The sequence below is a fragment of the Monodon monoceros genome, unplaced genomic scaffold, assembly GCF_005190385.1.
Source record: "Monodon monoceros isolate NGI ecotype Baffin Bay Population unplaced genomic scaffold, NGI_Narwhal_1 Super_Scaffold_1, whole genome shotgun sequence".
NCBI classification, from domain to species: Eukaryota; Metazoa; Chordata; class Mammalia; order Artiodactyla; family Monodontidae; genus Monodon; species Monodon monoceros.
Window position 1 is genome coordinate 37,555,198 of NW_021703765.1, and position 26,148 is coordinate 37,581,345.

Sequence of the window (26,148 nt, forward strand, 5' to 3'; positions counted from 1 at the left end):
CGTTGTGGTGTGCGGGCTTCTCATTGCGGTAGCTTCTCTTGTTGCGGAGCATGGACTCTAGGTGCGCGGGCTTCAGTACTTGTGGCTCGCGGGCTCTAGAGTGCAGGCTCAGTAGTGGCTCACTGAGCCACCAGTGGCTCACTGGCTTAGTTGCTCCGCGGCATGTGGGATCGTCCCAGACCAGGGCTGGAACCTGTGTCCCCTGCATTGGCAGGTGGATTCTTAACCACTGCGCCACCAGGGGAGTCCCTGTTTATTTATTTTTTTATACAGCAGCTTCTTATTAGTTATCTATTTTATACATATTAGTGTATATATGTCAATCCCAATCTCCCAATTCATCCCACCACCACTGGCCCCTCACTTTTCCCCTTTGGTGTCCATACGTTTGTTCTTCACATCTGTGTCTCTATTTCTGCCCTGCAAACCAGTTCATCTGTACCATTTTTCTAGATTCCACATATATGTGTTAATATACGATATTTGTTTTTCTCTTTCTGACTTACTTTACTCATATGACAGTCTCTAGGTCCATCCACGCCTCTACAAATGACCCAATTTCATTCCTTTTTATGGCTGAGTAATACTCCGTTGTATATATGTACCACATCTTCTTTATCCATTCGTCTGTTGATGGGCATTTAAGTTGCTTTCATGACCTTGCTATTGTAAATAGTGCTGCAGTGAACATTGGGGTGCATGTGTCTTTTTGAATTATGGTTTTCTCTGGGTATATGCCCAGTAGTGAGGTTGCTGGGTCGTATGGTAATTTTATTTTTAGGTTTTTTTTTTTGTTGTTGTTTTTTGCGGTACGTGGGCCTCTCACTGTTGTGGCCTCTCCCGTTGCAGAGCACAGGCTCTGGACGCGCAGGCTCAGTTGCCATGGCTCACGGGCTTAGCCGCTCCGCGGCATGTGGGATCTTCCCGGACTGGGGCACGAACCCGTGTCCCCTGCATCGGCAGGCGGACTCTCAACCACTGCGCCACCAGGGAAGCCCTATTTTTAGTTTTTTAAGGCACCACCATACTGTTCTCCACAGTAGCTGTATCAATTTACATTCCCACCACAGTGCAGGAGGGTTCCCTTTTCTCCACACCCTCTCCAGCATTTGTTGTTTGTAGATTTCTGATGATGCCCATTCTAACCAGTGTGAGGTGATACCTGATTGTAGTTTTGATTTGCATTTCTCTAATAATTAGTAATGTTGAGCGGCGTTTTACGTGCCTCTTGGCCATCTGTATGTCTTCTTTGGAGAAAAGTCTATTTAGTTCTTCTGCCCATCTTTTGATTGGGTTGTTTTTTTAATATTGAGCTGCATGAGCTGTTTATATATTTTGGAGATTAATCCTTTGTCCGTTGATTTGTTTGCAAATGTTTTCTCCCATTCTGAGGGTTGTGTTTTCGTCGTTTATAGTTTCCTTTGCTGTGCAAAAGCTTTTAAATTTCATTGGGTCCCATTTGTTTATTTTTGTTTTTATTTCCGTTATTCTAGGAGGTGGGTCAATCTCTCCCAGCTTTTAGATTACTTTTCCTAATCCATGGGTTTAGGAAATGTGCAAGTAAATAGGTATTTGAAAGTATATGTTTGGTGAAAATAATGGGCTCTGAGAAAGGATCTTAAGGATCAGTTCAGTAAACAAAGTAAATATATAATGAGTCTTTATACTTTTTATTCTTTAAGTAAAGAATATTTAAATTATTTCCTGTAAATAAAATATTTATTACAACATAAGTAATGTAGAGCTTTTTTGGCTGCATATAAACTTTTTTCTAGGCTCTGAGGGGTTTTTTTTTTTTTGGTGGCGTATATTTTTGACAATGTAGCACTGGCATTTTTTTGCTCATGCTAATTTTGGGACTACCTCTAACTTTTTAAACGTCAGCCATTCTTTTTTATTTTTTTAAAACTTTTTTAAAAATTTAATTTATTTTGGGCTGCATTGGGACTTTGTTGCTGAGCGCCGGCCGGCTTTCTCTAGTTGCGGCAAGCAGGGGCTGCTCTTTGTTGTGGTGCACGGGCTTCTCATTGTGGCAGCTTTTTTTGTTGTGGAGCACAGGCTCTAGGGACATGGGCCTCAGTAGTTGTGGCACACGGGGTCAGTGGTTGTGACCCGCAGGCTCTAGAGCACAGGCTCAGTAGTTGTGGCCCACAGGCTTAGTTGCTCCACAGCATGTGGGATCTTCCTGGAGCAGGGCTCAAACCCGTGTCCCCTGCATTGGCAGGCGGATCCTTAACCAACTGCGCCACCAGGGAAGTCCACGTCAGCCATTCTTAATCTTGGAGTTGTTTGTCACATTCTTATGTAATTAGTTTTTAAAATATATATATGTCTATGTTAATTAATTGAGTCAATGTTTAAGCCTGTAGAGTTTTTTTTTGAAAACTTGACTTTTGTTATTTCTTGTTTTGGTTCTCTTGGCTTTGTTTCTTCTTCAGATTTCTTAAGGATATATTCTAAATTATAAATAAAAATCATTTTATGTGTTCAAGAGATAAGGCTAAAAACATGCCTGTGGTTAGAAATTTTTCTCCGTTAATTGACTTGGTCTTGGATTCGTGAACACATCGAGAGGCAGTTTAGCCTTGTGCTGAAGAGTAGGGACTCTGGAACTGGATTACCTGAGATTAGATTCTGGCTTCACCACTTACTAGCTGAGTGACATTTGGCAAAGCGTTTGACCTCTCTGTACCTCAGTTTCCTTGTCTGTAAAATAGAGATAATAATTACACCTGCTTTATATGGTTATTATGAGATTTAAATGATTTGGGTGCTAAACTGCCCAGCATATAGGAAGTACCTCAGAAGTTGCAGCCCAAAACAAAAAGACTTGGAGGTTTTCTAACTAGTTTATATCTGTTCTCTCATTTAACCAGTGAATTTATGTTTTATTTATAGGGATACTCTAAAAAGAGTATAAGATATCTGCAATGTTTTTATATCTGTAGTCCTCTCAAAAAGCGTTTATAGTCCTCTCAAGAAGTGTTTATATTCCTAGTTATATTCTTAGCATCTCAGTGATTGCAGCTGGATTCCTAAGTTCTTTTAAACAATATGTTGAATCATTTTCTAAGATTCTGACTTAATCTGCACCAGGCCTACCTCTCTTGTTTATAGAGTCTACATCTTTTCAGAATTAGGTACAGTATTTGCTGGTGTGTACCTTCTTGGTAGTTCTTCATGACATCTGAGATGTAATTGTCTCAGGAATCAAGTTGGTCTGAAGTGTTTTTTACCTTTTACCCCAGCATTCTGGAATGTAATTGATTCTGTTAAGAGACTTGGACTTAATTAAAGTGTGTTGTTCACATTATTTCCTTGCCTGATTTAGATTTTCACTCTATTCTGTAGAGAAAACAAAAGCAGAATAGATTTCTTTTTACGATGTTAGACTGAGTGGCAGCTTTTCCCACCTCCTAGAACTTATAGAAAAGATAATATATATATTAAAATAAAGAAATTATAAAACCTAGTGTAGTCTGTCTTTATCATATAATTATATAATAAAGATGTATACATCTTATGTTACATATATATTACCTAAATATAAAATATAAAGATATAATGAAGAGAGGGAGATGAAACAGGAAGAGAAATGAAATGGAAGGCGAGAAATGAAATGGGAGGGTTGAGGTGAAATGTAGAGAGATAAGGAGCTGCACTGTTCAATAGGTGGCCACTAGCCACAGTGATATTTAAATTAATTACAATTAAATAAAATTTAAATTATCAGCACTAGCCATATTTCAGATGCTTAGTAGCCACATGTGGCTCTTGGCTACTCTGTTGGATAGTGCAGATGTAGAACGTTTCCATTGTCACAGAAAGTTCTATTCATAATGATTGATAAAGATTGCTTAAGAGATAGATGTAGATAAAGTGGGGAAATTATATTTATTACGTATGAAGTATGTAATAACTCCACTCTAATAAGAGAAGGAATGCTGTAGGTGCCCCTCTCCCTCAAATGGCAGTCTTCTTAGAAGGTGGATTGCTGACAGGAATTGAATTGAAGAAATAAACCACATCCTGGCATGTGCCCTCTTAAAGGTGGGAGCATCTCATTTACACAAATGCTCTATGCTCAGAAGTGGAACACTGGGAAGAAGGAGGTTGGAACAACACAGTGACTAAGGGTGTTGCAGTGGAAACAATCAGGAAGGTCGACTCCTGTGCATTCCCCCCTTCCTGGGCCAGGTAGCAGTGGTGAGGTGTCTGTGTCTTTGTAGGAGCTTGCAACAGGGGAAACGGGTAGTGTCTCCTCCAGGCTGGTGAAACCCAGGAGTGATGGGGATCATCTGTATCTGGAAAACCATTCCCTGGGATAATTCATGTTGGATCTTGTCCACTTTACTGACATCCCAAGTAGGTTGTACATACAGTCTAATTACATAAAGATAGTAACATCACTGGAACCGTCAAACATTTTTGAAAGGACAGTACGTAAGACAGCAGATTGAAGAGGGAAGAACTTTTCCCCTAGGAAATAGTTGATAGAGGATTCAGCACAGTAATGTAAACTACTGAAAATGCCTAAACACCTCGAGATCCTGTCCCATCCCTAATTAGTATTCATTAGAAAACAGGGTGTCCTCACAGCCATGTTATGAAAAGCTCTGTACTGTTTTGTTCTGATCAACAAAGGAATGTTTGGGAATTCTAGGCAAGTAAGCAAGGAAACAATGTAAGCAATGACATAAAAACCTCAATGGCTATGAAATGAGAGTAGGTGAGAGTGGAACAGTCGAACAAGTGAGATACTTTGTGAGATTCTGCAAAACTAAAATTGTGCTGATGAAGTTTAAACATAGTGTAGTAAGTCAGTGCTCCATTGTTGGCACATGATGCATTCCTAAAAATGTGAATAAAAATAAATGATACTAAATTTTAGCAACAAAAGCATATATTAAGAGGGACACTTTTTGCCCAGAGAGATTTTTTTAAATTACAAACTTCCTTGCTGTAGTTATTGATGTTTTTTAAGCCCCCATGTATTATTTGAGATATAAAGTTAGTAAGGACATAAATTAATTATTAAATATAGACAATGCAATTTAAAAATAATATAGTCAGGAAGAACTGATCTTCAAGTTGAAGGATTTAGTTTTTATTGAACTGGATATTGCAGTGCTGATTTTGACATTTTGACAGCAGTCTCATCAACTTCTATCTGTCAAGCAGAAGATGTGTAACAATTTGTCATCTTCTCTTGCTTTCTTATGAAACGTAAAGAAGCATTATCGTCCTCTCTTTGGATTTGTGAAATTCCCTTTACTTTTGGATTACTGGAGTTTTTGATGTTGAATCCCAATTCAGAATAGTAAAATTCTGTTTTCATTATCTTTTAGCATGGAACATAGAGCAAGCCAGCCAAAGTCCAGGGAGTATCTGTGTGGCAAGTATTTGCCACTCTTAGCATGTCTGATTTCTATCCGTGTATTTTTTTGTTGTTTGTTTGTTTGTTTGTTTTTATCACAAATATCAGCACCCACGTACCTCCTCGGACTTCTGTACAAAACTGAAATGTTGACAGTAGTATGATAGGTAGCTTTGACCTGTTTGCTAACGAATGTGTGAAAATCTGAATTTGGTGTCACAAAAGCTGTTTAGGATTATCTGTATATAGTGTATATACGTAGGGAGTATTAGGTATACTGGTATATAGTATGTATACATTTCACACAAAATGAACTTCGTGTTGTAAATGATAAGAGTTAAGAGTTTCCTTTGACAGTAGAACTCAGCATGAGGCAAAGGAACAAAAACAGGAGAGAAAAAAAGATGGAAAGAAGGAAAACTGGGAGAAAGAAAGAAGATAGGGACAGAGAGTACAGCTTTCTTCACACCTGCCAGAATTTAATGTTGGTTCCTATCCAGCAGCTGCTATTGCCAGATGACTCTTTTTCTTCAGCTCGCTACCTAGACCTGTCCGAGAATTTATCTGTAGGAAGGAGTGGAGCATCTGGATGACTAGTGCTAGTGAGGTAGATTGACTTTTAGGACGTCAGCTCGGGCTCTGCCTGCTAGATTTAATTCTCTCTGCAATCCCATGTTGTTACTCCTTCCTGACTCATCAGTGAGCACCATTTTCCGTCATTTGAGTGTCTACACTCATAAAGAAAACAACAAAAACTCCTATTCATCAAGAAACCCTGCTCTTGGAGCCTCTAAGAGATTATTAGTTTTTAGATTCCCAGAATTCTTTGGCCTCTTGAATGCAATATCCCAGTCCTGCATAAGGGAAACATTTCCATACATTATGTGGGTGAAAAATTACCAGTGCCTAACCTGATACCTGCTATTGCACTTAAACTCCATTGTAAGGGAGATAATTTAAATTTTTATCATAAAATAATAACTGATACTTAGCATTTACTCTGTGTGAAGGTACCATTCTAGGTACTGCTCGTATTTTTATTTGTGACTATATGAGGTGGATTACTATTATTATACCTGTTTTATGAATGAGAACACTGAGGCACAGAAGTATTAACATTATCTTCAAAGGAAATTTGAAAAATACATTAATTACATTAAAATGAATACATTAAAACCACTTAGCTCCTGATAACACTTCAATGTATTTCCTTAATCTTATAAAAATCATAGATTAAAAATACCATTGTAAGCATAATTATAAAAATGTTAAACAGTTGTAGCCATACTGTATGTAGAGATTTACATCCAACTCAGGTATTTATCTTGGTTAGTCTTCAGTGAGTATGGAGTATGGATTAGAATAATGAACTGAGAGTTATGGGTTTTAGAACTTACTGTGTGAACTTGAAGAAATTGTGCCGTATCAAGCCCTTTTTTTCAAAATGTAGATATCAAACCTAATGATTTGTGAGATCTATTTAAGTTCTAAAATTCAGTGCTTTTGACTTTTCTCCTATTCCCTTCTTATAGTTAGAAACTTCTGAATACTTTAGAAATTCATCTTTTGAAAGCAATATGCAGAGTTTAAATTTTTATCCTTGTCTTTTATTCCTAAAACACTTTCCCATCATAAAAACAATACATGTTTATTATAGAAAATTTGGAAAATACTGAAAAAAAAAACCAACTCAAAAGTTTACACGAACCTCTGAAAACACTTATTAATATTTTAATGTGTTTTACTCCACTCTGGGTTTTTTTGTTTGTTTTAAATAATTGTGTATATTCAGTCTCATCTTTTAAAAAATGTTTGTGAAAGTGATTTTTTAAAAACATTATAGGTGGCTAGCATTTATTGTATCTTTTGTTTCCTTTATTTCAAACAGGGGTGGAACTTTAAAAAAGGTCCATTTATCCACATCAGGATAAATAAGTTGTACTTACTGGATTTACTGAAAGAACTAGGTCCATGTGACAGATTGGGGGGGGATATTTACTATCAAGAATATTGGAAGTTATCTATTTACTACAAGTCATTTCCTCTCTAAGTTCAGTCCTTCAGTACACCATTGTAATTTATTGGGGGAGTGGTATTTTTGTTAGCTATACCTTCTAATTTATTCACTCCTTACTTTTGAAGTAAGATTCATGTTAGAACTAGAATTTATCTTGTAATTTTCATATCATTGCACACATAAGATTTGATAAAGTAAAATGTGAACCTCTTAGATAGTTAAATCAATCAAAATTTTAAGGAGAGCCTTATGTCATTCACACTAACAGTCTCACAGAAAGAATTCTGTCAGGCATAACTTCCTAAAGCAAAAATTCTTTGTAAAGCATCTCCCAGATTTGGTCATGCTTAGATCAGGTTATGGAGAAAGGCACTGCTTCAAAGTAAAGCCAGTTCCATTCTTGGAATCTTTCTAATATCAGTGATCTTATTCCAATATAAAGTAATAGTCTTGGGTGTTTTTTAGGATTAATAAACTTAGTACATTTTAAAATTGAGGTAATTTGCATACAATGAAAATGCACATATATTAACTAGGCAGGTCATTATCAGTAAATTTGATAAATTCTGATAACTTATTAGATGCTAAACACATTTTGCTACAGTAATGTGCTTTATATTCTAATTCCTAATGAGATTGTAGTTACCTTTTGACTTTTGGGACCGTAGCTAAATGTGTTCAGTTTTCTTTGATTAAAAAGGTGTATTCATGAAACACCAGAAAGATTGCAGAAATATGAGAACATGGCCCTTTTTAACCTTTTTTGAGTTGCCAACAGGTTTGAAAAATGCACACGCGCACAAATTTGCTTACAACTTCAGTTGAGTTAGGGCTGCCTACAACCTCAGTTGAATTAGGGCTGCCTCTAATATGCATCTTTGGCTCACAGTTTAATAACCATTGGTCCATAACTAGTGCAAATTGAATGGGAATCAATGTGAATCTTGCGTTGCTTTCATTATCACTTTTCGCTGCTTAAAAATTTCTACTGTCAGTTCCTACATTTAGATTCCTCTAAGCTAACTGCATCAACATGATCAGGACCTGGCTTGGCATCACTTCGTGGAAGAAAGCAGCGGTCATGTAGCTGTTAGTCAGCATGGTGATATAGCTATGGTAACATAAACAGTGTTAAGCTACACTAAGTGTTCAGAATATGGAAAGTACGTTCTGTTTTATTGGATGCTGGTTAAACAACAGCCAGATTTATGTATTGAACTCAGGCTGAATTCTGCGTTAGCAAAGGGAATTAACTTAGCACGGTGTTTATTCAGAGGCAGAGGCCAGGATGGCAAAGGAAATGGAAACAAAATACATTGGAGAACAGTTGAACAAATGGGGATATCAGAGATCAGACTTGAGGACAGGCATAATTTATGTGCTGCCTGTCTTCAGATGCTTTGAAAGCTATCAGAAGAGAAGAGTTGGGTTTACATAAGAAGGCAGAACCTAGGACCAGTGGATATGTTCCAGGTGACAAGCAAGACCATTCTGGCAATTAGAACTGGCCTAATGTGAAAGGATTACTTAATAAATGTTTCAGCCTCAGCTATCTACATCTACAGCAAACCTTAAATACAGCCCCAGTCCTGGCCAGATTAATGTAAAACCTCTCAATAAAGATTTATTTACCTCAGTTTTTATTGCCTGGTAATCACGTTCAGCTTTTGAAAAAATTACAAAGCATGCCAAAAGGCAAGAAACAGCCTGAAGAGACAAAACAAGGATCAGCAACAAATTCTTGTATGACACAAATTCTGGAATCACCAGTTCAGGAATTTAAAATAACTGATTAATATGTTAACAGCTCTAATGAAAAGTAGACACCATTCAAGAACAGATCTAAGTAGAGGTGAACATGCTTAAGAAAGAATCAAAAGTAAATTTTTAATGTTAGAAATAAACACTGACAAATGAAAAGTGCCTTTGATGATCACCTCAGTAGACTGGACACTGCTGAGGAAAAAATCAATGAGCTTGATAGTAGAAACTTTCCAAACTGAAATGCAAAAAGAAAATAGAACAAGCAACAACCTTCCCTCCCAAACAAAACAAAAACCAAACACAGAGCATTCAAGAATTGTGGGACAGTTTGGAAAAGTGTAACATACATGTGCTTGGAATACCAGAAGAACAAATGAAGCAGAAGAAATATTTGAAGTAATAATGGCCAAGAAATTCCAGAGTTAGTGACAGACTTCAAACCACTGACCCAGGAAACGCCGAACAAACACCCGACAGGATATCAAAAAATCTAGTCTGCACTTAGGTGTGTCATATTCAAACTGCAGAAAATGAAAGGCAAAGAGAAAGCCTTGAAAAAAGCCAGAGGGAAAAAACATCTTACTTGTAGGCTAAGAATTACAGTGCACTTCTCAGTAGAATCACACAAGCAAGAAAGGAGTGGGGTGAAAAGTGTTCAAGGAGAAACACCAACCTAAAATTCTATATCCAGTGAAACTGTTCTTTAAAAGTGAAGGATAAAGTAGTGTTTGCTGTTACTGAAGGTGGTCAAGAAGAGGTTGAATGACAAGGACAAGAGAAATGTTGGGTCTAACGTTTGCCTCACTGTATTCTATATATAAACAACTGGCTCTGGGAGATGGTAGTATATATTCAGCAAACATGTATTTCAGGTTTTTGAGGAATGTTACAAACCAGATTCCCTTCTTGGAGCTTCACTCTGGACATGAGCATATTGGAGATTGGAGCAGGGTTGTAGCAGAGAAACTATGTGTGCTCCCAAACAGCCCAGAACCTCTGGTTTATGGCCTGCCTGTTAAAGCCTTGTGTAACGGTGTTCCATGGGACACCCAATTTGGGAAATATCAAATTGGCTGACCTGCATGACCCTGAAATAGTGTGATTCTTTAGAAACTGGGTAATACATACTAAGGGAGTGAGACCAGAAGGTCACACAGAAAATGAAAATAATTTAGGCTAAAAGGTCACACAAAATGAAAATTTATAGAAAGCATAATTAAGTCTACTTCCTAATTTAAATATCAGACAAGTAGAAAAATTAATTTGTTATATCTCACTTCCTTAAATTCCTTCTTCCCACTTGATTTTGAAGTTGCTTACAAATAAATGACCTCAGTTATATGCTGCCTGTCAGCTCCTGGCTCCCCCTCCCCCTCCCAGGTCAGAACTGATGATTAGTGATAGGTTCAACTTTCCTGGAATATTGGTCATCGTTCCTGACTGGACTAGCCCCTTGCCTTTTCTTGTTTCTTTTCCCTTGTGTCTTCTGTATGTTGCTGCTATTATTATTAGTCCTTCTTTTGTTTTGTTTTGTTTTTAAGTCTCTAGGCCCATATGCTGTTATTCATGAGAAAATGACAGCTCCTCTCCATTACTGGGGATTCCAGAGATGTTTTAATGGCAGAATTAGACTACCTAATACAAGTCACAGTTTGTTTCCTAAACATGCTGGATTTTGAGTTTTAGGGACATAACCATTAGTCCTGTGACTGTGGTGATCCTATATTTCATGTAAGGTAGATTTCAGTTGGATATCACACTTCTAAAGAATACCCATCCCAACAACAATTCCAAGATACGACAGGCAGGATAGCATAATGGTTAAGCATGAGGACTCTGAAGCCAGACTGTCTGGGTTTCAGGCTTTTTTGACCTTGTCTGTTGACTTAAGAGGAAGTTTCTTAATTAGTGGTTAATTGTGCTTTAGTTTTATTATCTGTAATGCATGGATGATAAGAGTCTCTACCTATGAAGATTAAATGGACCACTTAGAACAGCATTTGGCATTTAGTAAGCACATCAAAACCTTGGTTAGGGTCACACTCAATCTAGAAATGTATAAAGCTTATTTATAACAGTATCTACCCTCATTACAATTTAGCATTTTTGATTTTTTAAAACCCAGTCGATAGCCAGGTAGGCATTGGGTTCCTTGCAGAAAACTAAGTCCCTGAGAAAATATTAAATCTTTTTTCTACTTGTTAATCCAGAAGGCTAATGAGCCTTCATTATAATAGAATTATAATTTATTAACAGGTGGGAATTACCTATTCCAAGAATATTCTAGAAGTAAAATCTGCTTTTATTGTAGAATACTTATTAAAGAGAATGACAGTAAGCCCTCAAAGGAACTGCAAGATATAAGACAGTCTGTTAGATGACATTCATTTACACAAAAGTATTTCCCACTAAAAGGTAACTTTTCTGCAGATGGTCAAGGAAAAATGGTTCCATCAGAGATGTGTGGGATAATGTGAAAAGAAATGAGAAAGGATTTGATATTTTACTTTTAAAATACTTTAATTATATATACAATAGTTTTTAACAATTGCAGGACTAGATCCCAAGCTAAGTTTGGGTATTTGTTTTCTAGAAGACAAGTTAGGGCAAACCACTGAGATCTTTACCTGCTTTACACTCTGTTACCTGGAGATGGCAACAGACTTGACTAATCTCCCCGACATCATGGAATTTCTTGGCCGCCTTTAAGAAAATAAGTGGTATTTTTAAAATATTGATTGATACTTCAATTAACTTTTCCTGTCTAATCTAGCAAAGAGCCCCAACCCCAGGGTAAGCAAAATGAAGTAAATTATGGTGGATCCTGAAAAGTGAGAATCAGAGCTTCTAAATAGTTACATTGAAGAAAGTCACTTAAGGAAGACTTGTTAACACTTAAAGAGAGGCAGAAGACGTAATGAAATACATATCAAAGAACAAAACCATTTAGGGGTCTGCAGAAGAACAAATAAAATGAACCAGGATTATGAAGATTACCATCAACCTAAGGGGTTCTATAATATGTTCTGAAGATTATGTCTTGATACTATTTTGAATGAAGATAACTAGCTCCACCTTCAACATTAATTTGTGCTTTTGTGACCCAAGGACCAACTTATTTTATTCTCAAACATGTAGTTACAATGACGACTGATTAAAAATGATGTAACAGGTAAATTTTAAGTAGCCAAAACTGAATCAACCAGATTTCAGACTAAGAATACATATAGTGAGATATAAAGGGAGAAATTAAATTGCTTAGGTGTTTGCATAGATACAGCTTGTGGAATACTATGGAAATAAGATGTCGTATGGAAATACGACATCACTCCATCTTTAAGAAATGCTATTGTGGAGAAAGTCTTTAATACTAGGATGTCCATGTTTTTTTGGCTGAAAAAAATATCCTCATATGTCTTTTAAAACTGGGGGTTGTCCAGCCCATATTGTTATACTTGAAAGGCACCCTAAACATTGATTTCACAAATGAACAATGAAAAGTGAGAGAGAATGCATTATCAAAGCCTTGTTTTCAGAGCATTCTGGAATCTGGATTACATTCAAACTTGATTCCTACAAAAGCTACATAGCTTGCTCACTAGAATCGGGATTGGGCTTCCTAATTTGATATATTCCTCTTTCTGCTGCAGCAGCTGTCTCTCAGGAAGTGGGTAGGAAGGAAGGGGCTGTAATATGGTAGGCATGATGCTTGAAATTGTTGACCACAGCCCTTAATGGCCACTAAAGATGCACATGTGGGTATAGTTGAATTTCTCCAAGTTTTTTTTTTTAATTCAGAGTCATGTATGAAAGAAGAGAGCAGAATTATTAGTAGTAGCATGTGCAAGGTAATGGCAGCCCCTATATATGTATATATATATATATATATATATATATATATTTAAATTCAGAAATAGTTAACCTATTTATTTATTTTAAGCAACTGAAATATTAGAACAACTGTATCTGGATCAGCCCTAAAATGAATAAGAACTCCAAATTTTAGGAAATTTATCCTCTTAGCTGTTTTTGGTGCAAGATGGCTCTGATACCATCCCAGAATGATAACTGCAGTTCTGTGGCACTTCATAATTTGAAAGCTTCCACATTAACTTATTTAAGCCTAACAGTCCAATAAAATAGATTCCCATATTTTACAAAGGAAGCAGCTGAGGCTTAGGTAATCTTAGGGTGCCCTTGCCTAAGATTACAGGTAGTAAATTGAGGAGGTGGTACTTGTATCCAGATCTTTTGACCTAATGCCCAGGAGAATCAACTGGGGACCTCTTCACACCCAGTGTTCTGCTGAACACTGTAAGGAATATAGATACACACAAAGTGTGTTTCCCCCTAATTATGAAAACTAGAGAACAGTATAGTAGTATTTAAGTTCAGAAATAACTTGAATAGTAGCAGATCATAGGAAGTTAGTGTGAAACTAAAGTAGGAAAAGTTTCTATGGCAAAGTTTGGTCTTAAAATAGGTCTTGTAAGATGGAGATTTGGACACAATGTATACTCAACATTAGCTGTAAAGAAAAGCATTTCTAGTGGTGGTTCAGATTTCAACCTAGCTCTAACCCACTCTAACTGCACACAAGATAGATCACACCTCCTGATTCATTAATGTTGAAATATAGTCAGACGAGGGTTTGCAGTTTTAGGGTGGTGGTGGTGGTGATACCGGCAAGTAAATTAAGAACAAAAATACAGACCTTGTTGAATGAGGGGGGAATAGTGAGGGAGAAGTAAAATGACTCATGTAAACAGTCAACAGGAAATGAGGTGAAGCATTGGTTCCCAAAGTGGCAGCTGATCTTTCAGCAGAAATTCTGCAGGCCAGAAAGGAGTGGCATGATGCATTTAAAGTGACAAAAGGGAAGAACCTACAACCAAGAATTCTCTACCCAGCAAGACTCTCATTCAGATTTGATGGAGCAATCAAAAGCTTTACAGACAAGTAACAGGTAAAAGATTTCAGCACCAGCTTTACGGCTGTTAATGGAACTTCTCTGGGTAAAAAAGAAAAGGCCACAACTAGAAACAAAATTACAGAATGAAAAAGCTCACAGATAAAGGCAAACATACAGTAAAGGTAGGAAATCATCCATACACAAAGCTAGTAGGGAAGTTAGACAAAAGTAGTAAAATTATCCGTCCACAATAAGGAGGTAAGGGATGCACAAAACAAGATGTAAAATATATCAAAAACAGTAATTGTGAGGGGAGGAGAGTACAAATGAAGGGTATTTTTAAATGCATTTGAAATTAAGAGATCAGCAACTTAGAGCAATCACGTATATATATAGACTGCTATTCCAAAACCTCAAGGTAACCGCAAACCAGAAAATCTATAATACATATAAACACAAAAAAGAAGGGATCCAAACAACACTAAAAACAGTCATCAGATCACAGGAGAAGAAGAGAACAAAAGAAGAAAGAGACCAAAGGGGACAGGGCGGGAGGGATAAATTTGGAGTTCGAGATTAACAGATAGAGACTACTATATATAAAATCGATAACAAGGACCTACTGTATGGCACAGGGAACTATATTCAATATCTTGTAATAACCTATAATGGAAAAGAATCTAAAAGAATATATATAGATATATTCTTTAAATATATATTATATATAACTGAACCACTTTTGCTGTACATCTGAAACATTGTAAATCAACTGTACTTCAACTAAAAAATTAAAATTAAAAAAAAGACTTTTAAATACACAGACTAGTCAGAGCACGATACCTTTGCAGTAAAAGCAGTTCAGTATTTATTGCTGAGGGAAGGGGCTTAATTTTTTAATGCTTTGGCTTTTCAGCAGTTTTTTTTTTTAATTTAGGTCCTTCCCCTTCTTTGGGGCTGGAACAGGGCTAAGTTCTTTTGAAAGCTGTTTTTGCAAAATGCAGGTTTAGTTAGAAAAGAATGAGAACACTGAAAGAGACTTGTGGCCTTACCTATTGATGTGTTTATCAGATTAGACTATCACACCTTTGACTTTCCCTGATACATGCATGCCACTGGATCCACGTTTGTGTTTTCTCTTTCATGCTTAGGGTAATTTTCCTGGTTTACTGAGAATAAAAAGATATTTCTTTTCTCCCACTCCAGCTTTATTGAAGTAAAATTGGCACATAAAATTGTATATATTTAAAGTCTACGATGGGATGATTTAACATGTATTTGTGAAATGATTACCACAACCAGGTTAATTAATATATTCATCACATGGCTACTTTGGTGATGAGAACACAAGGTCTACTCTCTTAGCAGTGTATCAAGTGTACAACAAGTGTACAACACAGTATTATTAACTATAATCACCATCTGTACATTAGATCCCCAGAGCATATTCATTTTATAACTGAAGGCTTGTACCTTTTGACCAGTATCTCCCCATCTCCCACCCCCGCTCCACCCCAGTCCCTGGTCACCATCATTTTCTGTTTCTGTGAGTTCATCTTTTTTTTAAGGGTCCACATATAAGTGAGATTATATAGTATTTGTCTTTCCCTGTCTGGCTAATTTCATTTAACGTAATGTCTTACAGGTTTGTGCAGGTTGTTGCAAATGACAGAATTTCCTCATTCTCGTAGCTGAATATTCCATTGTATATATGTACCATGTCTTTATCCATTCACCTGTTGACAAAGAGTTAGGTTTTTTCCATATCTTGGCTATTGTGAATAATGCTGCGATGAACATGGGAGTGCAGGTATCTCTTCCAGACACTGATTTTGTTTTGAGGTCAGTGTTAGATATTTGTTCTGACACCAGGAGGGCGCTATGTGTTTTATTACATGTTTCTTTCTCATGCAAAATCTTTGAGTCAGGTCTGTGGAACTAGGAGTGGGACAATGGCCAGCTTTTCTTTAAGTGATGCCCCTGCAATAGGAGCTGAGCTGTTGGTGAAGGGAAGGGGTGCAGGAGCCTGTGTTCCTCTTGGCTTGCCTCTTCTCGTGAAGACCACCACCTCCTGAATCGGGGGCAAGGGTTATCCGTGCCCCAGTATTCTCAGCTTCTGCATCTAAGGTAGAGCCTGTGTTTCACGGAGTGGGGCTGAGCAGAAGGGCGCCCTCAGGCTCTTAAACTTAAAATTTTTGAACCCTTAATCCTCTCTTTTTTTGTTTACTTGTAAAGTAGCCTTGACTTCTCCCCCACACACGTGGCTGAATTTTATTCTCCTATTGCTCAACTTTATTTTCTTCATTGTATTTATACCTGAAATAATATTGATATTTATGTTTTTTTATGCCTCCTTCCCCCTGAAATGTTAGCTTTGTAAAGGCAAGAGACCTCATCTGTTTTGTTTAACACTGTTTTCTCCAGCGCTTAATAAATATATACTAGCCATATGCTGGGGACTGCCATCACAACACTCGCAGTCTTGTAGGGCAGAGAGGAGGATTGTAAATAGACAGTCAACAACATTTTTCTGAAGGTGCTGTGAAAGAGGAGAGTGTATCCGTGGTGCTGTGATGATTCTGACCTAAGAGAATTAACTATCATTATTGTACATCAGAATCAAAACAGTATACATATCTTATTGTAAGCATCATTGCCATAGGAAGCCAACTTGTGGAATCTTGGAGCCTCTTTCTAGACCACCAGTGAGGCAATTGAAAAGTTTTGGGACTATGGCCTGGATCATAGAATTGGGTAGTTCGTCAGGTTTCATCTGGCTTTTTCTTCAGGCTAACATCAAATAGTTAACCAGAGCTACTTAAATCTTTTGTCTTTCAGATGAAAGTCCGCCTGTGACAGTAGCAGAAAGCTTTTGATTACTACTTTTGTTCCTAATAGTAAAGCACGATTTTACTCGCTTATGAAGGATAGTCACTCTTCTCACAGGATTATTGAGAGGATTAAATGAGTTCGTATTTTAATGCGTGGCATTCAATAAATGGCAGCTTTTGATTATGTTTACCAAGTTTTTTGTATGCAGTGTTGCCAATTGGCAGAAGGCTTTTATCAATAATTGCCACAGATCCTTTGAATCAAAGGATTAATATAAACCTTAATAATTGAAGTACAGCCTATCTGGATGCTAGAAACTAGAAATTAGGGTGAGCAGTAATGACCACTAAAGGCACATAAGACATTTCTCAAAACATCTAGCCTCGAGAGGAGCAGAGAGTAATTACTTTTGAGCGTGTTTGAGCAGCATCTGGATATGTCATGCTGACCCCAGAGTACTTTAGGTGTTACTTATTAGAGAATGATTTAGTAAGAACAGAGGGACAGATGGAGATATGTGTTTGCCCCCCTACCAGCATGTGCTGAGGAAGACACGTATGCTAAATGAGATGTGTGTGGAGATCCCACTGAAAAGTATGCATCTAGAATGAAATACTCTGGTGCTTCTCTTTTGTTTGCCACTCCGAGCTGTTATGCTGAAACCTACCTGGTCTTCCAGTGTGTCACTGGCAAAGGGGAAAAGGGAAAAGGAAAATCTTACCTTGAGGTTATAGATCCCAATTAAACTCTCTTTTACTCAACCTTGATCTTCATGATGGATTAGAAATTCAGGAACAGGCAGACATGGCAAAGATTGACCCCGCTCTTGTGTGCCCAAAGCTATCCTAGAACATGTCCAGCTTTCAACCTTGTCTGCTTTGTCTGCCATTGTGCCCAGTTCCCCATGCTTCAGAAATCTTCTCCTTTCCCTTAGAGCAGTTGTGATATAGTAATTCTGACAAACTCCTTTCCCCAGGTGTAGTTATTCTTTAAAAGAGGAGGCTCAGTAACACAAAGTTTGCTAACTGATTTCATTTTAGACAGAAAAACCGTAGAGAAGTAGCTCACAAGTTGGCTGTGTATTAGCATCCTTTGGGGGAGCTTTTACAAAATTTGAGAGCTCTGGATCCACTGCCAGAGATTCTCATTTAATTGATAGATAGTGAGGCTGGAGTTCTCTTGAAAATTCTGAGTTTCTTCAAAAATTTCCTAGGTGATTCAGTCAGAGTTGAGAAACAGCTAAAGAAGAAGGGCTCTTTGTGGAGAGACCTTCGACCCCAGATGAAAGCTTATCACTCACCTGGTCTGTCTTGAGATCACCCTTGGTCAGAGGGAAGGAGAGGGCTGTAGGCTTTATAGAGGGAATAATACCCACTTTCTAGGTTCCCCTCTTCACATCCCACCTCTACTAGGTGATGGAGTAAGGAAGGGTCCTCTCTCCTTGTTGAAGTCTGGAAACTTCAGTTAAAAGATATTTCCACTACAGAGAATGGGCTGTTTCCCCCCTAGGCCAAACATGATCTTAATTAGTTTCCAGTCTGACTCCTTAGGCTGCTGTTTGCAGGGTTTCCTAACCTTTTTTCTGTGCCATTGTAATCCTTTGGTGATCTGGCGAAGCCTTGGACCCCTTCTCAAGTTAAATATTTTAAATATAGAAAACAAAATGCATAGCATTACAATGGAAACAAGTTATATTGAAGTAGAGTTATTAAAATAATAAAATTTATACAGTAATATATGCTTCTTTACTGATATAATAAATTACATGTAGCAATTGGTCTAATAATTTCAAAGTAGTCATAAATGTAAACAATATTTTAAGATAGATGTGAAAAACTGTAAAGTAATATTGAAGCAACTGGTTTCTATTAAACTCACAGATACTGATAATGCTCCTGTGGTCTGCTGCCAACATTCAGAATTGAAAACAGTGCTAAATTTCAGTTTAAGTTTGTGAAAATAAATATATACTTTTTCTTATCCAAGCTCCTGTATACCTGAAAATCTTATATGCTGTGGTTAAGTATATTAATATTTTAGTCTTCTCTTTACAAGTGTGAAACAAGAGCTTACGATTGTGATTTTTCATAATAATGAGTTTACCTACTTGAGTATTTCCCAAGTCCCTCTTTTGATCCTAAAGCTCACATTATAATCTCGTTATTCAGCATAAACTGAATGTTTTACCAGATTTAACATAGAGCATTAGCTAGATAAGCTAGATAGCTCTTCTCTGAACTCCCAGAAATGCTAATGAGAGTGGTTTGATGTTACAGGAATACAAGCGCAAGTTAGCCAGAGTTTCCCTGGTGCGAAAAGAACTCAGGTCCCGGATCCAGAGCCTGCCGGACTTATCTCGATTGCCCAATGTCACTGGCAGCCACATGCACCTGCCCTTTGCGGGGGACATCTACAGTGAAGATTGATGACCAGTCTCTTTCCAGGGCCCAGGACTTTGCAAGAGATGGAGACAGGTTAGGTGGATAGTCCTGTAGTGTTATTTTTGTATATTGTTGAGAGAGTGACAATTAACAAAAAGAAATAAGTAATTTATAAAATTGTTTAAAATGTTGGTTTGTTTACTATTTTATTGGTAAGTTAACATGACTTAGTTTAAACAACGTGAATCTCTGTGTATTAATAAGCTCACAAATAGTGATTATTTTCAAAAGATCTTTTTGTAAATTTTTTTGATTCAGGGCCTTGTGAGAAATTCCATGTTTCTATTTCTTCATGTATTTTCAAATGATTTTCTTTATTTTCTTCAGTATCTAATCACTGTATAGTATGTAATTCCTAAAGAGTAAGAACTAATGAGGAGTTTGTTGAGAATTTATTATGGTATAGTTAGGACTTGATTGTAGAAGGGACTAAGTGTTCCAACTTAATTTTCACCCTTCTCCCCAACCACAATATCAGTTCTGTGCCTCTCAATGCCTTTGATTGCTATTACCTAGAGGTCAGTAATTTAACAGTAAACATGGATGTCATTTTGAGAGTCAGATCAGAACCTAGAGAACTTTTCCACAATAGTACTATAGGGGTTCCATTCCAACTGCCACAGTGTAGAATAAAAGGAGTGTTAAATAGGGACCCCCTTGAATAAACTGTTTATTATTATTTGGATAGATTAATATGAAAATGCTTTGGAAATGTTATGAATTTTGACATTGTACCAAGAGAACAACTCTGATTCTAGAACTGATTTCTAGTTGTCAAATCAGGCTCCTTTTAACATAATTGATCCCTTTAACACAAAGCCATCTGTGGGATTAAAAGAAGTGTAAAATAATGATACTTTATTATTCTCTTAGCCATTTAACTTTAAAAACAATAGTATTTTTAGCTTTAATATCTCAAGAACACAATATTCATTAATGTTCAGTAAAGTAGCCTGGAACATTTTTAATGTTTCCTTAAGGTTTTTGAATGACTGTATATTTGGAAATTAAGCAGTGCTATACTACAGGGTAGATCTGGTAAATATTATATTTGTATATTTAGAATTACCAAAACAAATGTACTTTTCTTTTACCTTTTATTTCTAACCCTGTGTGTTAGAGCAGTTGCATGCTCTCCTGCTTTCTCTTTAAATCACATTGTTAAGCTGTGGATTTTGTACTCAGTGATGACTTAGGATGAACATTTTTTTCATTCATTACTTTACATATTAGAAATTTTTCTTTTCGTTGTAAGAAGATTCAACTGAGATAGTCAAGAAAACATCTTTTAGATCCCGCAAGCCAGTTATGTCTCACTAGTCTGAATGGCTTCACTCTTTCTCAGTATTAGAGATTATAGCTAAAATGAATTTATATGTGAAGGAGAAGACAAATATTTATTTTTAGTAGCCAGTAGTTTTGGGAACAGTGCTTTTAACAGTTTGACCTCTCAGAAACAGACTCACAGAGAAGTAGTTCCCACATATGGCTTATATTCCAAAGTTTTTTAGTCAACTTTTGGGACTCGGGGCACATTTTTTCACAGGAACGGTAGTAATTAGATTCCCTGTGAACACTACCACAGAAAGCTCACCCAGGAATCTAACCCACTTAACCATGAATGTACTTAACTTGTAATGTGGTTGACAAATTACTGGTAGTAGATCCTGACCAACATTTGTAACGTCACTAAGGAAATGGTGTGTAGCAGCCAGACTTACACATTGGGGTGTATGTCTGTCTTGTGTACTTCTGTCCCTAGGTGTAGGATTTGTAAGAAAAAGATTCAGCATGGTGGTGGAGGGTGTAACCAATGCACAATTATTAAAACCTGGTTATACCTGTTGTAAAAGTATGCCACATAAGTTAATTTTTGTTAAAGTGAAAGCAAAAGCTTGTGTATTAATTTATTTTCAGAATCTTGACCTTATTTATGATCTGCTGAAGTGTTGATTTATCTATTCAAAATACATTTTTTCCATTTAAAACTAATTTATAAACTATGTACTCCTGGGAAGATTTGAAACCTATTAGAAGTTTGTTGAAATATTTTCACCATTTAAGACAGACTTCTGACATAGATACTGATTTTAATGCCAGTATCTGCTCTAAATATTTATGATAAAAACGCATTATTTTTTAAAGAGCTTGATGCGATTTGTGATAAGTGATAGTACTCAACCTGAATCCTACTCCCAATTTCACCCTTTGACCAGTCCTCCACAAACCTTCAGTTGTTGGTTGATTTACTGACTGTAAACACAAATGATATGGTCTGGTTTAGAAGTTATGTTTTCAGCCTTATGATAATTAACATGGTAAGCCTTAGCAGTAAATAGCTTTCCTTTCTAAAAGGGAGACTACATTTTCTCAAGAAATGGGGCTAGCTGGGGGTACTATAATACCAGATTCTGAATCAAGAGCATTTTCTTCACTGTGTACGTGAGGCAAACCATGCATTTTTGAGTGCAGCTTGGCCTGGCCCCTCAAGAGAAAAGCATGTCACCATACTTGCAGTAGGGGTATTTTGGTTTGAATGGATACCATCACTCTTTTCTCCACAAACAGTGCAGAGAGCTGTCTGGAGTGGCAGTTTGAACAGATTCCCTGGCGTTCCCTCTGCTCCTTCCATCATTACAGTAAGTAAAAGAACCACATGGGGGAACCCGGGAGTCTGAGAAAATGAGCTGTGCTTAATAGCCAACCTCCCTTTCTAGGAAAACCAGTCCAGGTGCAGCTATTTTGGTACCTCTTCTCACATGCACTCTGCGTCAGGGTTTTTCTGTAAGAACTCCTTCAGGGTCAGCAACAGCCAGGATGACCTTGTCATCTTGATTTGCAAAATTAAAATAACAAACCTAGGTTGTCAATTGTCACTGTAGATGAGCAGCTCATCTATTATCATTATTGAACAGGTTCTGAGAAATCTTTAGAAAGAAAACACTCAAAAGTACAAATTAACAAGGAAAGTTAGAATGTCCTTTCTGAATTTTCCATTCAAAAAATTTATATTATATGAAATAACATAAAGCTCTATACTGCTTTGATTTCTATTAAGAAGTAGCACCTAAGATGTAGTCTTGTTTAATAGTTGTTGCACTGTATCGAAGCTTTTTAAAGTGTAAATCCAATTCTTCTCTGTATAGAAAGGGAGCATTGTGTTACTTACTGAATTTATTTATACAGAGCATTTGTTGCCATCTGTAATTCCAGCCATCCACACATGAGTCTGTTCTGAGGTGGCAGTAGCACACGGGAAGATGAAGTTTCCCTATTTCTTTACCCCTTTTTCTTTGGTGGTATCTGATGAAAATAGAAGATGTTCTTAATAAAGTTTTACGTTCTTTTTGAGATGTGTAGATTATTTTTGTGAATTTGTTTAATTGGATATGGGGTGGGGAGGGAGACATTGATGGACTGGGAGGGAAACAAAGTACTGGGAGTGTCCAGCAATATTACCGTGGAGAAACTGCCAAAGGAGATTCTATTTGCATGGTCAATGGGAACCAAACTTGAGCGAACATCCGAATCACCTGGAGGGCTTATTAAACCATAGGTTGCTGGGCCCCACCCCCAGAGGTTCTGGGATAAGGCCTGATAGTTTACATTTCTAACAATTTGATGCTAATGCCACTGAGTTTAGGGACCACATTTTGACAACCGCTGCTCTAGAGTAACTTTCAAGTCCGTGACTTGCTTCATGATTTAAAATTCCAGGTAATTTCAGGCAATTCCAAGTAATAAGATAATAAAGTATGGGTTTTACAGTTCCGTATATAGCAGTTCCTTTGGGCAGAGAACGAGACCATATCTTGTTTTGTGACCTACTGCACAGAAATAGTGCTTTTTTTCTTTCTTTCTTTCTTTTTTTTTTTTTTTGCGGTACGCGGGCCTCTCACTGTTGTGGCCTCTCCCGTTGCAGAGCACAGGCTCCGGACGCGCAGGCTCAGCAGCCATGGCTCACGGGCCCAGCTGCTCCGCGTCATGTGGGATCTTCCTGGACCGGGGCACGAACCCGTGTCCCCTGCATCGGCAGGCGGACTCTCAACCACTGCGCCACCAGGGAAGCCCAGTAGTGCTTTTGAGTGAACAGATTCACTTGGTACCTTGAAATCCCTGGAGTACAGGTCCTCTCACCACATCTTGAATTTAAAGCAGAATTGGAAAATACTAGAAATCTGAGGGAGTCTCTAGGGCAGTGTTTGCCAAACTCCTTTTATAAGACTCACTTGGGACATTTGCAAAAAGGGCACATACCTCCTGAATCAGAATTCTCTGTGATTCTTATCTAGAGAGTCTGGGAGGTCTAGTCCTTAGGCTAGTGCCCCTGGTTTTCCGTTCCTGGATGGCCTCTGGTCACTTTATCTGAATCCGGGTGCTTCCCATTCCCATTCCAATTTTCCCCCCTTGCAGCAGTAGGTTTTATACAGTGGGACCTGCATCCAGAGATTCTGTTTCTGAAGATTTGGGATAGATTTGGAAATCTGCATTTTTAAACAAGCTACCAAGATGATTCTGATGCAGGTAATTCTTGACTGTACTTTGAGAAACAATGCCCTGCAAAGCAAATTATGGTCTATAACATACAATGATGGTAGGTCACGCATTTATGGTACTTACTGTACACCAGGGCTGCTCTAAGCACTTCACATATCCTTTGCGATAGATGCTCTGATTATTCTAGTTTTACATATGGGGAAGCTAAGACACAGTGTAAATTCTGTGTGACCCTGAGCAAGTCAAATGGTGAAGCTGGGATTCAGACCCAGCTCCAAGTCTGACTCTGAGCCTGTGCTTCTGAACCACTACATAGTGCTGCCTGTTATACTGATATGTTGTGTAGCAGCTCTATCATCACCATATCCACATTTTGCACAATGTGAAGTTATAGTGAAATTATAACATGCAAATATTCAAATTAAAAAGTAACAGCTAGAAGTGTGGTGAAGGAGGGGGGCTTATGAAAAGATATTATACACAGTTGTCTTGTGTGTTGTTTTTATTGAGGTAAAATGTATGTAACATAAAATTCACCATTTTAAAGTGTACTCTGGCATTCAATACATTGATGATTAACACTGTTGTGCAACCATCACCACCATTCATCTTTAGAACATTTTCATCTTCCCCATTTAAAACTCTACCCATTAAACTATAACTCCCTATCTCTCCAGCCCCTTGCAACCATTTTACTTTCTGTCTCTATGAATTTGACTTCTCCAGGTACCTCATATAAGTGGAATTATAAAATATTTGTTCTTTTGTGCTTGGCTTATTAAACTTAGCATAATCTCCTCTAGGTTCGTTCATGTTGTATCATGTGTCAGGATTTCCTTTTTTTTTTTTTTTTTTGTGCTGTACCGGGCCTCACTGTTGTGGCCTCCCCGGTTGCGGAGCGCAGGCTCAGCGGCCATGGCTCACGGGCCCAGCCGCTCCGCGGTATGTGGGATCTTCCCGGACCGGGGCACGAACTCGTGTCCCCTGCATCGGCAGGCAGACTCTCAACCACTGCGCCACCAGGGAAGCCCAGGATTTCCTTTTTTTTTTTTTTTTTTTATAAAGTTTCTCACCACAGACATTTTTTAAAAATTAATTTATTTATTTTTGGCTGCGTTGGGTCTTTGTTGCTGTTCGGGCTTTCTTTAGCTGCATCGAGCGGGGCTACTCTTCGTGGCAGTGCGCGGGCCTCTAATTGAGGTGGCTTCTCTTGTTGCGGAGCACGGGCTCTAGGTGCACGGGCTTCAGTAGTTGAGACACACGGGCTCAGTAGTTGTGGCACGTGGGCTCTAGAGCGCAGACTCAGTAGTTGTGACTCACGGGCTTAGTTGCTCCGCGGCATGTGGGATCTTCCCGGACCAGGGCTTGAACCCTTGTTCCCTGCATTGGCAGGTGGATTCTTAACCACTGCGCCACCAGGGAAGCCCTTGAATTTCCCTTTTTAAGGCTCAGTAGTATTCCATTGTATAGATATAGAATGGAATATTTTGTTTATCCAATGGATATTTTGTTTATCCACATTTTGTTTATCCATTCGTCTGTTGATGGACCCTGGATTGCTTCCACCTTTTGACTATTGTGAATAATACGACTATAAACATGGGTGTACAAATATCTGTGCAAGTCCCTGCTTTGATTTCCAATTGGTTTTTTCAAAGCAATTATTTATATTTGTATCAATGAAGTAGAGTTAGAATGAACTATTGATAGGGATAGTCTAGACAACATTTTAATGAATACCTATGTTTAAGGCATGGTGTTAAATCTTGTGAGATATACAGAGATTATTCAACTGCATGGCTGCTCTCAAAAAATTTACAATCTAGTGGGAATGGATTCAGTAACAATTTTTAGAATTGACCAAAGCTTGCTTTTATTTTTAAACTAGCATATTTTTTCCAAGCCAGTGGTTCCATAGGCCAGCATTAGCCTCAGCTGGGAACTTCTTTGAAGTGCTGAAGTCTCAGGCTCCAGACCTACGGAATTAGAAAATCTAAGGCTGGGGACCAGCAATGTATCTTTTAAACAAGCCCTCTAGGTAATTCTAATGTACACTCAAGCTTCAGGTTTGTATTGTGTACCATGTTCTAGGCATCCAACACCTTACCTCAACACTTTATTCTCAAGTATGGGAAAACTTTAGAGGGAATAAAAGGACTTGGTCCAACAAAAGCAATTGTAAAAAAGTGTGCTTTTCCTGACAAGCCAAGGAATGCTTTTTATCTGCCTTATTTCTACTCTTAGGAACCCCACTCTGTCTGCCCTGGCAAATTTCTCCATATTTTCTTATTTCATTTCTCTGTCTAGTGCA

General features: G+C 37.7%; 1 protein-coding gene across 2 annotated transcripts in view; it reads left to right on the forward strand.

Moving 5' to 3' along the window:
• The window catches only part of RPRD1A (regulation of nuclear pre-mRNA domain containing 1A), a 72,509-nt gene extending 49,818 nt beyond the window's left edge, over positions 1-22,691 (forward strand). Inside the window, exons 7-8 of one of the 2 annotated variants that reach the window (XM_029228841.1) lie at positions 19,176-19,373; positions 21,909-22,671. In XM_029228841.1, the coding sequence (XP_029084674.1) occupies positions 19,176-19,325 (150 nt within the window). In that variant the 3' untranslated portion in view covers positions 19,326-19,373; positions 21,909-22,671. Of the gene's footprint in view, positions 1-19,175 lie in introns of both variants that reach the window. The other variant, XM_029228834.1, reaches the window with a different exon arrangement.
• The last annotated feature ends 3,457 nt before the right edge of the window (positions 22,692-26,148 follow it).